The sequence below is a fragment of the Lepidochelys kempii genome, chromosome 7 (assembly GCF_965140265.1).
Source record: "Lepidochelys kempii isolate rLepKem1 chromosome 7, rLepKem1.hap2, whole genome shotgun sequence".
NCBI classification, from domain to species: Eukaryota; Metazoa; Chordata; order Testudines; family Cheloniidae; genus Lepidochelys; species Lepidochelys kempii.
Window position 1 is genome coordinate 103038409 of NC_133262.1, and position 15891 is coordinate 103054299.

At 38.9% G+C, this 15891-nt stretch overlaps 2 protein-coding genes across 8 annotated transcripts in view; one reads left to right on the plus strand and one right to left on the minus strand.

Annotated features, from left to right (window-relative positions):
* Nucleotides 1-15891, minus strand: part of DOCK1 (dedicator of cytokinesis 1) — a 550235-nt gene that overhangs the window by 346835 nt on the left and 187509 nt on the right. The gene's annotated exons all lie outside the window — the stretch shown is intronic.
* The window catches only part of INSYN2A (inhibitory synaptic factor 2A), an 81563-nt gene that overhangs the window by 45497 nt on the left and 20175 nt on the right, over nucleotides 1-15891 (plus strand). For 3 of the 4 annotated variants that reach the window (XM_073354953.1, XM_073354956.1, XM_073354954.1), the window contains exon 3: nucleotides 10165-10236. The exons of the other annotated variant lie outside the window; for it this stretch is intronic. In XM_073354953.1, coding sequence (XP_073211054.1) covers nucleotides 10165-10236 — 72 coding nt within the window. The remainder of the gene's footprint in view (nucleotides 1-10164; nucleotides 10237-15891) is intronic. 4 annotated transcript variants of the gene reach the window in all.

Below are 15891 nucleotides of genomic sequence, written 5' to 3' on the forward strand. Positions count from 1 at the left end.
GTGCACATCAAAAGGCCTGCAGGGTACCAAATAAGTTTATGAAAGAAGTACAAAGTGGGACGGAGGGAGAGAGAGTCACAGAGGCAAAGTCAGGAAGCTGATGTTCACCAGTCAAAACGCTTCTCGATCCACATTTCTATAATTGAAAACAATTCAATTTTAGTTTCACTGTAATGTCTATAGGCATTCTATCAAAGCACATCAGAATGAAGTGATTAAGTGTGCTTTGATAGATACTGAAATGAGAAAAGTAGAGCGTACCACCACTTTCATGGTTTGAGCCCAAAGTTTATCGAAGTTATTTTACAATATCTATATTCTTTATTCCTACAAAAGGAAATTTATTAAAATGAAAATGTTTTGTTCAAAATTTTTCCCAAACAATTTTTCACTTTTGACTAAATGAAAAGAATTTGCCCCCCTCCTACTTGCCCTCTTCCTTTAAAAGGTTAAAAAGGAAAACCGGGGGGGGGGGCGGTGGAATGGGGAAAAGAAAAAATGAAGATTTTTTTATTGTCAAAACCAGATTTTTCTCCATTTTTCCATCAAAATAGGATAAATTTTGTACAAAAGCTCCATTTCATTCATAAAAAGGTTTCCCAGTTCTAATAAATCGTAATCCGTGATAAACAGCAACCCATCCAAACCTCGAATTAGCTGGCAGGTTTATTTGTCAAAGTGCTCAGTCAGTGTGCTGTACAGAAGAATTTGAACAGTGTACACTTAAAAACCATCTGCAGACAATTTTGAAAAGAGAGAGGCTCTGACAAAGAAACAGAAAAGAAAAAATATAAATAAAGCCCCAACACTGATTAAATCAAAGCCATCTTTGGAAATGTCTTAAAATGGAAGGGAATGAGTGGAGTGTGACAAGCTAGCAATGTTCACCTCAATCACCCCACTCTATAATCAGATGTTGATTCCACTTGGAAACAGCTAGGTGGGTCATGCTAACTAGAAGAGGTAGCTGATTTCCTTACCAAGGAATATAACGGAGATAGGAGGAAAAAAGATCTATGATGTGGGCTGAGCAACTCTGAAAAAGAAACTAAGGAGCAGCTAAGCCTAAGGTGAGGGGCTTCAGCTAAACTTTAGCTCTCGGAAGGGAAAGAGACTGGACTCCACTGAGTATGTGAACTATGTTCATTGAAGTAGTTGAGCAAGGCAACTTGTTGCACCAAAGGCAAGAGAATTCCATGCCCCACTACAGCAAAAATATGATGCCTTGTCCATGTTCTTATGTAAGATGAGACAATGGGACTCCTAAAAGCCAAGTGACATCAAGCAGAAACCAACACTTGAGAATAATTAGTAGAACTGAGTGAAATTCAGAATTTCTGTCCCATGGAAAACATTTCTTTTCATCTCAAAATCAGACAGAAAGTTGACGTTTCAAAAAAAAAAATTGTTGAATGAAAATGCCAAAAAATTTTAATTTGGAAATGTTGAAATATTTCATTTACAGAGTTTGCTCAAACTCCCCCCATCACCCATGTCAACATTCTCAATCAAATTTTGGGTTGTTGAAATTATTTGAAATGCTTAGAATCATTTTAGCATTAAACCACATTTTCCCACTGGAGTACATTGCCTCCTGGGAGTTGTAGTTTAAGACCCTTTCTTTCATGTCTTTTGGACAAAATGAAATATTCTGATTCAGGTCGAACAGATCCTAAATCCAATATTTAATTTCTATTTGACAAGAAAAAAAATCAAACTTTTTCCTTTAAAAACTTCAATTTTGCAGAACTGCATTTTCTGTTGGAAAATCATTGCAATAGAAAATTTCCAACCAGCTCTAATAATTACTGAAGGATGGATGCTACTAGGTTTATAACCAGGTCTCTTGTGAATTTGGGTCTTGGTATCTCAAGCAACGTTTCCCCCCATTAAAATTTTTAGAAAAGCAGCTGAATTTAACATTCCCCACCCCCCACACACACACTGAAAGTACAGTCGTTTGTATACATGCCCACTGCACACAGAACATGTTCATAAACTTCTATTTCCATGTATGTTTGGGAAGGAAGAAAAGGTCATCTTTAACAGCTCTATTTCTTAACAGATTTATATTTTAAAAGGACCTCATTGCATATGATTTTACAAGGAAATTGTCAGTTAAGCACAACATCATCTTTTCTAGCCTGAAGGAGAATAGCAACAAGATGAATTCCATGCAATTTTCTGTTAAGTAGATGATTATATGGAAATGAGAAAGTGTGATCCCAGTGCTTCAAGGTGAACAAGATAAACTCTTTCTGTCAAGGATATCTAACTTAGAAGAAATAATTGAACTTACATTGTTTCAACCATTCCAGAATCCTGTCTTAGCCAGCTAACAAACTACCTGAGAAATACCTAGGTCACTCCAATATATGAAAAAGCATATGAATTTTAGCATCCTGCTGTAGTTACGAATCAAATGGCAATTCCATTCTAAGTTTGTATTTTCCGTAGCTAATGAAGAATAAACAAACTATTTTTAATTTAACAATTCAAACGTCTCAAAAATATGATCCTCATTAAAGAACATTGCTTTGCTATGTGAGAAAAAAATTGGTTGGTAAATAAAGTTAGTTACAAAGAAAATAATCAACTGTGTATGTACTATTTTCCTTATAGATTTGAGTGCACAGAGTGTAATTACATTAATAGATTCCAAGGCCAGAACGGACCACTATGATTATCTAGTCTGATCTCCTGTATAATTCTGGCAATAGAACTTTCCCGCAAATTATTCCTAGAGCATCTTTTATAGAACATCCAATCTTGATTTTAAAACAGTCTGTGATGGAGAGTCCATCACAACCTCGGGAAGTTATTCCAATGGTTAATTATTCTCTCTGTTAAAATTTTACACCTTATATCCCATTTGATTTGGTCTAGATTCAACTTCCAGCCATTGAATCATGCTATACCTTTCTCTGTGAGACTGAAGAGCCTAATATAAATAAGTGTTCCCCATGTAAGCACTTAACTGGTATGTCTACACAGCAAAGTAAAACCTGCAGCTCACCTGTGCCAGCCGAGTCAGGCTCACAGGGCTCAGGCTGTTCCACTGCTGTGTAGACTTCTGGGCTCTGGCTCGGGCTGGAGACAGTCCGAGAGTTCAGGTCCCAGCCCAAGCCCAGAGATCTACACAGCAATGAAACAGCTCCACAGCCCAGGCTCCACAAGCCCGAGTCAGCTGGCATAGGCCAGCCGCAGGTTTTTCTTTGTTGTGTAGATATACCCATAGATTGTAATCAAGTCACCCCTTAACTTTCTCTTTGTTAAGCTAAATACAATGAGGTCCTTGAGTCTATCACTATAAGGCATGTTTTCTAATCCTTTAGTCTTTCTCTTGGCTCTTCTCTGAACCCTCTGTAATTGATCAACCTCTTTCTTGAATTGAGGATACCAGAACTGGACACAGTATTCCAGAAGCAGTGGCACCAGCATCAAATACAGGGGTAACATAACCTCTCTACTCCAACTCAGAAGTCCCATTTACACACCCAAAACTTCCAATATCCCTTTTGGCCATAGTGTCACACTGGGAACTCATGTACAGCTGATTATTCACAACCCCCAAATCTTTTTCAGAGTCTCTGCTTTCCAGGATAGAGTCCTCCATCCTGTACGTACGTTCTTTGTTCCTAGATGTATACATTTACTCATATTAAAATGTATGTTGTTTGCTTGAGCCCAGCTTACCCAGCAATCCACATTGCTTTGTATCTGTTACCTATACTCTTCACTATTTATTGCTTCCCCAAGTTTTATGTCATCAGCAAACTTTATGATTATATGTTTCTTTCCAGGTCATTAATAAAAATGTTAAATAGTGTAGTGCCAAGAACTGATCCCTGCAAGACCCCACTAGGCACACACACATTTGATGATGATTCCCTGTTTACAGCTACATTTTGAGACCTATCAGTCAGCTTTTAATCCACTGAGTGTGTGCCATGCTAATTTTTATATCATTCTATTTTTTTAAAATGAAAATGCCATGTGGTTCCAAGCCAAAAACCTTACAGAAGTTTATTACTTCAGCATTGTTGCCTTTATAAACTAAATTTATAATCTTATAAAAAAAGATGAGACGTTACTTTGACAGGATCTATTTTCCATAAACCCATGTTGATTAGTATTATATTACCCTCCTTTAATTCTTTATTCATCAAGTCCCATATCAGCCACTCCAATATACTTCCTGGGATCAATATCAGATGGACCAACCTACTATTACCCGGGTCATCCCATTTACCCTTTATAACTATTGGCTCATCTTTAGCTTTCTTCCTGTCTTCTGGAACTTCCTTGCTGTTCCAAGACTTATTGAAAAAAATCAACATTAATGGTCCAACAAGCTCTTCACATAGCTTTTTTAAAAGCTTGGGTGCAAGGTATCCAGACCTGCTGTTTAACATCCTCCTGAGATATAGTTAAGGTTAAGATTGTGTCATGGAAGTCACAGAAGCCATAACTTCCAGAGACCTCTGAGACATTTTCTGCTTCTGCACTGAGGTATTGGGGCTGGAGCTGACAGCAAGAGGGGGCCCCCTACAGATCCCAGCTACATTGGGCAGCAGGTGGGGACCCGGAGCTCCAGAAGCGGTGGGTGCTGGACCCTCTTCCCTCCTCCCCCACCCCCATTTTGTCACAGTTATTTTTAGTAAAAGTAAGGGACAGGTCACAGGCTTTCATGAATTTTTGTTTATTGCTCGTGACCTGTCCATGACTTTCACTAAAAAGAACCATAACAAAATCTTAACCTTAATGATAGTGCAGTGGAAAGAGTGTTATATTATATGACTATATCTGTGTTTTCCCCAAACACAAAAAACATTTATTGAACACTTCTGCCTTTTGATAATTCTACCTTTTCCATCTAGTAATGGACCAGTACCAGTGTTAGGATTCTTTTTGTTCCTAAATCACTTTTAAAAACTCCTTCTTATTGTCCTTAACTCTGCTGGCCACAGATTTCTCCCTGTGTCTTTTTGTTTCCCCAATCAATTTTCTACAATCTTTAGCTTCTGATTTATATTTATTTTCAATGTCCCTTTTTTTCCATTTGTTAGGGGTTTTTTTTATAGCTGCCTTCACTTCCCCTCCAAACCAGGTTGGCTTTTTAATCAATTTAGCCTTCTTCCTCAGTTGTGGCTTTTTGGTCGTTTAATAAAGTGTTCTTAAATAATTCCTAACTCTCAATCACATTTTTTCTGATTCCCAACCCGCACAGCAAGCTATATTTAGATAGTCACTAGAAATCCACGCTAAAAGTCTCATGAGCGTTCTCTCCATACTTCTGAAATCTTAAGAAAACTGCACATGCTACAATGTTGAGAAAATAAAGCTAGCTCAATACAAAGCTTTATTTTAGCATGGATTTCTAGTGACTCTACCTATAGCTTACTGTGGGGCTTGGGAGGCATGGATATAGGGTAGAGAGAATATTGCCTGCCAAATATGGTGTTAGAAACAGCTGAATTTTGGAAAGCAACTGATCTAAATATATAGCAGTTATATAGCAGAAATACAGTACAACTTAAAAAGCCACACAACTGATTTAATTGTCCTTCAGCCATATTAAGTAAAAATGTGTTCAAAACATGGTACTAAGTTTTGGCCAGGTATTTGGCAGCTTGAAACAGATTTCTATTACACGCTACTCTTCCCCGTCTTCCCTGCCCTTTGCCCCATAGCAAATCCTTAATCACTAGGCCAGAAACAGTACATGCTATGTCTATGAAAATTATTCTTTGATTTTTTTAGTTAATCTATAATCCAACACTGAGTGCATATAACAAACTCAAGATAGACAGATGCTTTGGTTGTCCTACTTTAGATTTCTTTTCTCAAGTTGCACACAGCTGGGAGCACTTGATGTTTACACTCAGGTCATATATTAAGATGGTAGCTTGTGTATTCAGAATGTGGAATAACCATCAGATTAATGCACATGTCCAGTTAAAATGTTAGCATTTTATTGTAAAAGCTCCATCTCGCATTTAAATCCATATTCAGACAGCAATGCCTCATGCCTTCTGAACTAGATTACAACAGCTGGCACTTATGTGCTGTATCCTTTATGGTCTTTATTGATTCATCAGTACATATTTTTAAATGTCAAATCTATAAGAAGAATGTTAAATATGTAATCTCTAGAGTGGAGGATTAAATCTGAATTCTTCAATAATGCTGGAAAAATCGTGTTTCATGCTGACTTTTAAGTGTTATGGGACAATTTGAAAGTCAGTGGTTTCTAAAATTCTCTTTGAAAGGAAAATTTACATGTCATCAGAGAAAGATACGAGGCCATCAGACTGACAGACAACACAAGCAATTAATAAAACACAGTGGTTCCCTAGAAAGTAATGCTGGCATAGTACATATAACTACCACATGCATAAAAGAGAATTTTATGAAATGAGTGATTTTGTTACTAAATTTTGAAACTCGTGGATTAAAAGTTAACTTGAATAGGTTCTTGGAAGCATTACTGATGCAATTTAGTTAACACTTAAGATAGTTCTTTTCATTCGCAGATTTCAAAAGTCCTTCAGAAAGGAGGATGCGTTAAGACCAATTGTCCCAGTTTACTAATAAAGAAACTGAGCCACAAAGAGGTTCCAACTTGCTATATGATTATTATTTGTATTAGCATAGTGCCTAGGAGCCTTGTTCATGGACCAGGACCCCATTGTGCTAGGCACTGTACGAACACAAAACAGAAAGACCATCCCTGCACCCAAAAGATTAGATTCTAAATAGTTCTACTTTAAGTAATAATGGCAGAGAACGGACGTCTCCGGACTCTCAGGTCTAGTCTCCGCTTTCTAGATCACACTGATTGATTAGCAAAAATTAAATAAAAACATGGTTAATTTCTTTTGGACTGGGAAAAGTATCTTTTAAGTACTTCAGTCAATCCAGTGGACAAGCTCAGAGGCTACAGAGAAGAAAGGGTGTCATAAATATAAAGGGAAGGGTAAACACCTTTAAATCCCTCCTGGCCAGAGGAAAAACCCTTTCACCTGTAAAGGGTTAAGAAGCTGGGATAACCTCGCTGGCACCTGACCAAGATGACCAATGAGGAGACAAGATACTTTCAAAGCTGGAGGGGGAGAAACAAAGGGTCCTCTCTGTCTGGGTGATGCTTTTGCCGGGACCAGAGCAGGAATGCAGGTCAGAACTCCTGTAAAGAGTTAGTAAGCAATCTAGTTAAATATGCGTTAGATTCTGTTTTGTTTAAATGGCTGATAAAATAAGTTGTGCTGAATGGAATGTATATTCCTGTTTTTGTGTCTTTTTGTAACTTAAGGTTTTGCCTAGAGGGATTCTCTATGTTTTGAATCTGATTACCCTGTAAGGTATTTACCATTCTGATTTTACAGAAGTGATTCTTTTACTTTTTCTTTTATTAAAATTCTTCTTTTAAGAACCTGATTGCTTTTTTCATTGTTGTTAAGATCCAAGGGTTTGGGTCTGGGTTCACCTATGGAGAGGGGGTGTAGTGCTTGGGGGGATATTTTGGGGGTGGGGAGACGTTTCCAAGTGGGCACTTCCCCTGTTCTTTGTGTAACACTTTGGTGGTAGCAGCTTTAAACCTAAGCTGGTAAGAATAAGCTTAGGGGGTCTTTCATGCAGGTCCCCACATCTGTACCCTAGAGTTCAGAGTGGGGAAGGAACCTTGACAAGGGGAAGAGTGACAGATTGGATAAGCTATTTTGAGGATGATTTTCAAAGGAATGGAACAGTTGAACAGGCTTAGAGAGGAAAAAGCAAATATCCGTTTTGAGACTACATTCTGTGTGTATGTCTCTTGCAGAGCACCATGAATTCAAGTTGTGAATTCCTTAAGTAACATTTATTCTTCATGTTAGAATTAGACCTGTAGAGTAGTTTGAGTGATATGGCTACAGGTGAGTATTTAATGTCCTTCAGATTTTCTCTTTAATAATCTATTTGACATTAAAGCTCTAATTTAAGAAAACCAAAAGTGATTTCTGTAGTTATGGGGGAGTGTTTTGAGGGGGAGTGTTGTTTTTAATTTGTCTGTCAGGGAAGTAGAGGAAAGGAGGTCTCTATCCACAATGGGCGTAAATAGAACACTGGAAGGTACACAGAGGTTATAAAAGAATAAAGATTAACATTAAAATAATTTAATGGAGTTCCATTAATACTGGTCTTTAAAAATATTTTTGGAAGGATGGGGGGCACATAATGCAACCACCAAAATGACGGCATTCTTTTAAATAAATTCTAAGTACTTCAAATGATTACCTATAAGAAATAAACACTTCCATTCACTGACTAAATATTTTCCCATTTAGTATAACCAGAAAGGAATTTTGCGGGTAAACAGCCTGTGTGTTACATTGTAATTTTCTCAAGTTAGGTTGACTGTATCAATTAATGGTTTTTCTTTGTAAAAGTGTTATACAGTAAAAGCTTTGTTATCGGGTATGTTGGGGGAATGGGGAGTGCTGATGAATCAAAAATTCTGGTTAACTAAGAGGGAGGTAGTTTGGGTCCAGGAGGGGGCACAGGGCAGGGGACTGGGGCATTGGAGGAGGGTGTGGGGTGCTGAACCTCAGGTGGCTCCCTGCAAGCGGCGACATGTCCCTGCTGCTCCGAGGCGGAGGCGTGGCTAGGCGGCTCTGTGTAGTCTGTCCGCCCGTAGGCACCACCCCCGCAACTCCCATTGGCCACGCAGTTCCTGGCCAATGGGAGCTGTGGAACCAGTGCTCGGGGTAGGGTGGGTTGGGGGCAGCGTGCAGAGCCGCCTAGCCTAGCCTTTGCCTAGCAGCAGCAGGGACATGTCGCTGCTTACGGGGAATGGCCCGAGGTGAGCACTGACTGGATCCGGCACCCCACACTCCCTGCTGCGCCCCAACACCCTGCCCTGAGGCCCCTCCCACACTCCCTCCTAGAGTCCACGTCCCACACCCGCTCTCACACTCCCTCGTGGCTGTTCCTCCACCTAGGAGCAGCAGGGACATGTCACCACTTCTGGGGAGCCACGCGGAGCCAGGTAGGTAACCTGCCGGCCCTGCCAAACAGACTATAAACCAGACTTTCAATGAAGATCAGAAATGCCGGTTTATAGATCTTTCCAGCTGGTAAAGTGCTGGATAACACAGCTTTTACTGTAGTATGAATTCCATATCCACTAATATTTATCCACTGACAGTTTGAACTATTTTATTTCACTTTCTGTATATATACATAAAATGTAGAGTTTTTATGTCGCACAAGAAACATAAATAGGCACTGAATAAAAACTTTTTTTCCATTTAAAAATCCATTAAGCATGTAAGAAAATTTCCCATAAAGCAGAAGGCAATTATAACAAACAAACAAACACTAACAGACAGATATTCTACTTTTTCCATAAATTTAACAGATCCTCCCATAATATGTTTGCTTCCTGGTGTGAAAGGGACATTCAGAGAAGTCTCTGATGCATTTCACAACAATATTAGATGGAAGTTACACACAGGGGAGGTAGGTAAGAGAAATACTATGAAAGCTACCTTTTGCTGATTTTTGAGATCATCACTGTAAAAAACCTTCAGCGCCCTTCTCCCCTTACAGGCAGAATCCTCCCCACCCCCCAAAATGCTACCATCTAAATAGTACAAATTGATAGCTTACACAATTATTATAAAAGATTATACATGTGCAATGCTTGCTAGTGAAACCTCTGTGGTTTACTGGAATTTCTAAGGCGGCTTTACAGAAAAGTAGTTAAAACACCATTGCTATGTCTTGTAATTGCACAGTAATGAGGCAATTAAAATGATAACTCAGCATTTTGGTGCACAAAAAAAGTAAGGTAAAAGCTGGCTTTTACATAATTTGGTTTGCTCAGCGTTTTCTATAGAAATGTTCATAGAAGTATACCTGAACTGAATCATTACATTCCCTCCCTTAATGATTAAATAAAACTTCTTCATAACTTCCAAAATTCCCTCATCTTCATGTTGCAAACAAAGTTGAAGAACACTAATTTTAGACAGTGTTATTTCCTATAGACAATTAGAGTTTTATAAGCAACATTAAAATGGAAAAAACAAAACTAAAGCTTTGGTTACAATGAACAGCAATGATAGAGGACAAAAAAAGGATAAAACAACCACTTGTAATGATGTCATGTTCTTATCTTTGTAGGCTTTCATATCGGACTGGTCAAGACACAGCTAATTGTGACACATGCAGGAACAGTGCATGTATTATCTATAGGTAGGTTAAAAATTCTAATATTCCCACTTTTTATTGAGTGAAAGTAATGATTTTATCCACCAATGCAAGATCAAATGTTATTCACTATTATAAATTGCTATTTCAACAAGAAGAAAGGAGAAATAAAAGACCAGAAAATTAATCTTTATTTCACTATAAAATTCAATGAATAAAATATTTTTAATATTAAAACTAAAATATAGGACATGCATATAATCCATGAATGAAGCAGATTCTTTTCACCTCTGCTTTGCAAGTTTAACTGGCTGTTTTAAGCAACACGCTATGACCTGGAGGGTTTTAGCGTAATTTTGCATCTTTCACCATTGTAAAGAAAACTTATACAATCTTACAGCACTACTCTTATTCAGAAAAAATACCCAAAGGTCCTAGAGAAGACCCTGAATGTGGTGGAACAGGTGCAATTGCACTGCACTTGAGGAGGGAGCAGAGGGGTTTCTGGCACCTATGTGCCACACAGCTGATCTTCATGGGAGGCTTCTCTGGAACTGCCATAGAACGAGTTGTGGCAGCAGAGAGAATGGGATCTGGCCATTGGATATGCATGTACCTATACTAGTGACCATTACCCCTCTGAAGTAGGGAGAGGCTGCAGAGCAGCTCTGCATCCCTAACCCACTCCATTTACACAGGCTGTAAGCCTATCTTCTACATACAAAATTACTTCAGATCTTAAAGTCAAACCAGTGCAAAAAGAAAGGAGTTTCCACTGCTCCCAGATCTCAACCTAAGCATCACCTAAAATTAAACAAAGCAAACAAAAACTTTACCTCGTAGCAATCACGTGAAATACTTTTTTTCCCAAACTGAAGCCCTTAATGAATTAATGCAAACATCATATTATTTATCAGGATTGCCATCACCAAAAAGTAATAGTTATTGTTCCATGGAGAGCGCTCACAAGCAAACTTTCTGCAGAGAAGGATATATGAAAGTCTACAGGTTTCTGCACAAAATCCATTACATTTGCACTGCAATGCATGTTTTATGTAAAGTTTCTCAGAAAAAAAATCCTGCACCTCTAGTTGTTGCCACTTCAGATTGACTTCTAAAATGAATAATTCTATATTTAACACACCATTTATGAACCTTTTGTGTAAGTGTTAAGATCATTCTTAACCATCATAAGATTCATCATTTATTTCTCAGGTTTATGATTTACAAGTAAAACTGGATTAACAATGTACCCCCCTCTGATGCCAAACTGTACCAAGCATTAATACTAGTGGGTTTCATTTTAATATTGCTGAGGGTATATAGCATTTTCTGTACTATGTGATTTGCAGCAAAATATTTCAGAATAGCTTTTCATAGCAATCCTGCATTAGGATTGAGGAAGTAGTATTGGCCAGACCTTATAGCACAGATCATAATCAGACAGGCATGCACTAGACGTGGAAAAATGACACTTCATCACCACGCATTCTGTACTGTAGATCAAATACAGAGAAGTCCAAATTAAAGTATACAGGACATACCTTGCTTGCCTAACTTGAATAGCACCACTAACTTCATTAGGATGAACCACTGCCTTCTGCATACACATGTGCATGTTTAATAACATTGCCGCTCACATGCTTCAAGTTAAGCATTGGGTTGTTTTCAAGATCACAACCAATTAGAATAAAGTAAGCAGTATTTTGTACCATCAGAGCAACTGATGGACAGCAACAAATTTGGCTATGAAATTAACAGATTTCTTTACCAGAACCTTTAACATGAGATGAGAGTTCTGCAACAGCAAGAAAGTTTCCAAATTTATTGTAACACTGGATGTTTTAATCACTAGAGAGAAATCAGCGTGCACAAGTTGTAAACATGCATTTCATACTACCTCAAAAACAAGTCTTATGACGCTAAATATAAAATTGTGGAAGACAGTTTGGATTTACTGCATACATAGCTTAATTTCTGCAGACTATCGTATCGCTTTGCTGAACAGCTTAAATCCAGTCTACTCTGTAATGAAGTGCTCCAACAATCAATGAGTGTGACAGGGCTATGTCATGACTTTTATAAGGTGTTTTATACTGATCACACAGTTATTGTCATCCCATTGTAGTGAAGGCTACATAAAACCATTGGATGTCTTCATGTATTGCAAGTAACATTAAAAACAGTGTGTCTCAGAATTAAATTATCATCCTATCAAGAACTCCTTTTCTGTCTCCTGTCCAGGAGATGCTTATGAAAGTTATTTCAGGGATTCAGGGAACTGTGTTCACAAGAAAATGTGCAACAAGCCTATTAATTATGAGCTAGCTTTTTACACCTCTTACTCAGTCATGCAGGGAAATAATGACTTGCACACCTCATTTCTCTACGTAGTCCTGTTCAGACTGTGACCCACAACGAGGGGGAGGAACTGGGGCTATTTACCCAATTTTCCCTCCCTGCAAACAAGTGAATGAAGAGTGGACAAAGAGCAGAAGTCCCCAGTTCCATCTTCTCTGCTCAGCAGCTACCTATGATCACGAACGTGGAGACAGGAGGGTGGTGAGGGTGCTGCTGTATGAAGTGGGGCAGAGCAAATTAGGTATTCTTCCTCTAAGCAAGGGGGGAGAGAAGAAGAAAAAGTATAACTAACACAGCCACAATTTGCTCTCAGATCAGCTCTGGAGACTGGGCAGCTGTGCACCACCCCTTGCTCAAAGCAGACTGCAAAATTAAAATCTAGCCTTAAACGATAAAGAGCTCTGATTTTGTTTCATCTGTTTTAAAAAGAAGAAAAATTAAGAAAACAGATACTATGTTTATTTCCAATAGACAGTTCCAACCACTCAGTACTTCCATTTCACATGCAACTAAGAACCATAATCACATACATAATGCAGTAGTGCAGTATAACAGTAATAGTATTGCACACAATAGTCTAGTCAGTGTACATCTACTAGAATTAACAATTAAGCCTACAACCCTTCAGGCAGAAAGGTTGTAGATAAGCATCTCTGATACAAAAAATATGGGGCATTAAGATGTTTATGGAGCAAGGATTTGAAGAACAAAATGACAGGTTAATTACCCTATAATTAGTCTCTATATGTAAGGGCCTGTCCAGCTCCCATTAAAATAAATGGGTATCATTCTGCTAACTTCAGTGGGAGCTGGATCAGGACTAGATGGTGCAATGTAGAAGGATGAACTTGCAATCTATTGTCAGTATCCTATATGCCTGCTGTACAATATACCGTAATAGTTCTACCACTGAAGTTAGCTAAATCACACAGCCCCTCCCTTTAACTTTACACCCATTATATTTATTATAATTTATAGGAAATTAATAGAGAAATTTACTCTAAAATGGTTCACTATAGGTGGTTCTGGTAACTCCATCTAAAGTGGCTTGATGCTTCCCATTACAAGACCCTGGTTTCAGTTGCTTATAACTTTGCCTAATTTCAATCATTTGGGCTGAAATTTTCAATGACAGGCAGTGTCTGAGATTAAAAGTTTTAGCAAAAATGCTTCACCTGTTTCAGAGATCAAGATTAGGGAAAAATATGCTGGCTGTGCAAGAAGACTGGGAGGGTAAGACTGAGATCAAATGAATAGCCCAGGGGAAAAGAAAGGGGAAGCTAGGCAAGGAGACTGAGATTTGGATCTGTTGAGAGGAGGGAAAAACAGGTACTTAGACAAAGAATCATAGAATCATAGAATATCAGGGTTGGAAGGGACCTCAGGAGGTCATCTAGTCCAACCCCCTGCTCAAAAGCAGGACCAATCCCCAATTAAATCATCCCAGCCAGGGCTTTGTTAAGCCTGACCTTAAAAACTTCTAAGGAAGGAGATTCCACCACCTCCTTAGGCAACGTATTCCAGTGTTTCACCACCCTCCTAGTGAAAAAGTTTTTCCTAATATCCAACCTAAACCTCCCCCACTGCAACTTGAGACCATTACTCCTTGTCCTGTCCTCTTCTACCACTGAGAATAGTCTAGAACCATCCTCTCTGGAACCACCTCGCAGGTAGTTGAAAGCAGCTATCAAATCCCCCCTCATTCTTCTCTTCTGCATACTAAACAATCCCAGTTCCCTCAGCCTCTCCTCATTACTCATGTGTTCCAGACCCCTAATCATTTTTGTTGCCCTTTGCTGGACTCTTTCCAATTTATCCACATCCTTCTTGTAATGTGGGGCCCAAAACTGGACACAGTACTCCAAATGAGGCCTCACCAATGTCGAATAGAGGGGGACGATCACGTCCCTCGATCTGCTCGCTATGCCCCTACTTATACATCCCAAAATGAGCTGATAGGGGGGAAAGGACTGAGATATAGACAGGCTACAGGGGAATGGGAAAGAAGGGGTCAGGACTGGGTTGAGAAAAACAGGAGTAGGAGAGTCTGTGACCAATAGAGAACACTTCACCTTCCTGAATCTGGAATGGAAACCAGTATTCCTGAGTCTCACCATTCCTCTGTCAGCAAAATAAGTGAAATCCATTAGCAAAATGTCTCATCCCCCTCTAGTGCTGGTCCACAGAAAGGATGAAAACCTACTACTGCTATCAGTTACTTGGTTAGCTCAAGTGGCAGGGGTCTGTGTGGTGGATTGAAAGTTTCCAACTCTGCTTATGAACCTCCTAGGGGGCAATATGATTCCAGATAATAAGTTTGGTTTTTTTAAATCTAGAAAATTATACACAAAAAAGTATGTTCAAAGAACATTAAGGTTGCACACAAGGTAAAGGCAGGCACTCAGAAGACAGGAAATGGCAGAATTAAGTAGGTGTGTGTAACATTAATTTGCCCCTTCAGTGTCTGCATTATGATAGTCTTTAATTACACAAACACAATTTTTTCCCCCCACAGGACTCTTGCCTCATTCAGTGTACAGGATGTTCTGGGGATGGGTTATGTAGTGAAGGAGACTGTTGTCTGTGGGATGTCTACCTCATTTGTTGTAGAAGTTTGAAGTTTAGTGACTGAAACGGGAATGCAGTAAGAAATTCCTGCCTCTGCCACAGAGTTACTGTGTGTTGCTGGAACAAAATGTCCAAACATTTCACGGGTGGTCACTAATTGAGTGTTCATTTTCTTGGTGCCTGACTTGAGCCCCTGGGATCCAATTTGTAGAGGTGATGAGCATTCACAGCTTCAACTGACGTTAATGAAAGCTGTGCTTTGAACATGTAAAATGCTAAGTACTCTGAAAAATCAGGCCTTAGGTGTCTCAAATTGGGCACCCAAAATTCAGGTACACTTTTGACCATAATTCTTCTGTTCCTCCAATTGTGAAATGGGGATAATAGTCCCTCATTTCAGACAGTGTTGTGAAAATAAATTAATTAATATTTGTGAAGCACTCCGATGTTACACTGATACGTGCTATAAAAAAAATGAAGAAAATTAATAATTCGGTCTTCAGAGAAGGGTTTGCATCATAGTTGCCAACTTTCACGCGGTAAATAAGCACCCCGACTTTCACAATAAGCCAAAAATCAAGCTAATCCCATTTCAAAACAAGGCCAAAACAAGCCAATCCCTTAGAACCTCAAAACTCTATGTAACTAGATCCCCCTGGCGTGCAGTCTGGACTATAGTGGCCCCACTGTGCACCCTGACTCTCTCCCCCGCTTATCAGGAGCTGATCAAAAATAAGAAGCAACAAGCTACAAGCCAAAAAAGCGACAAGC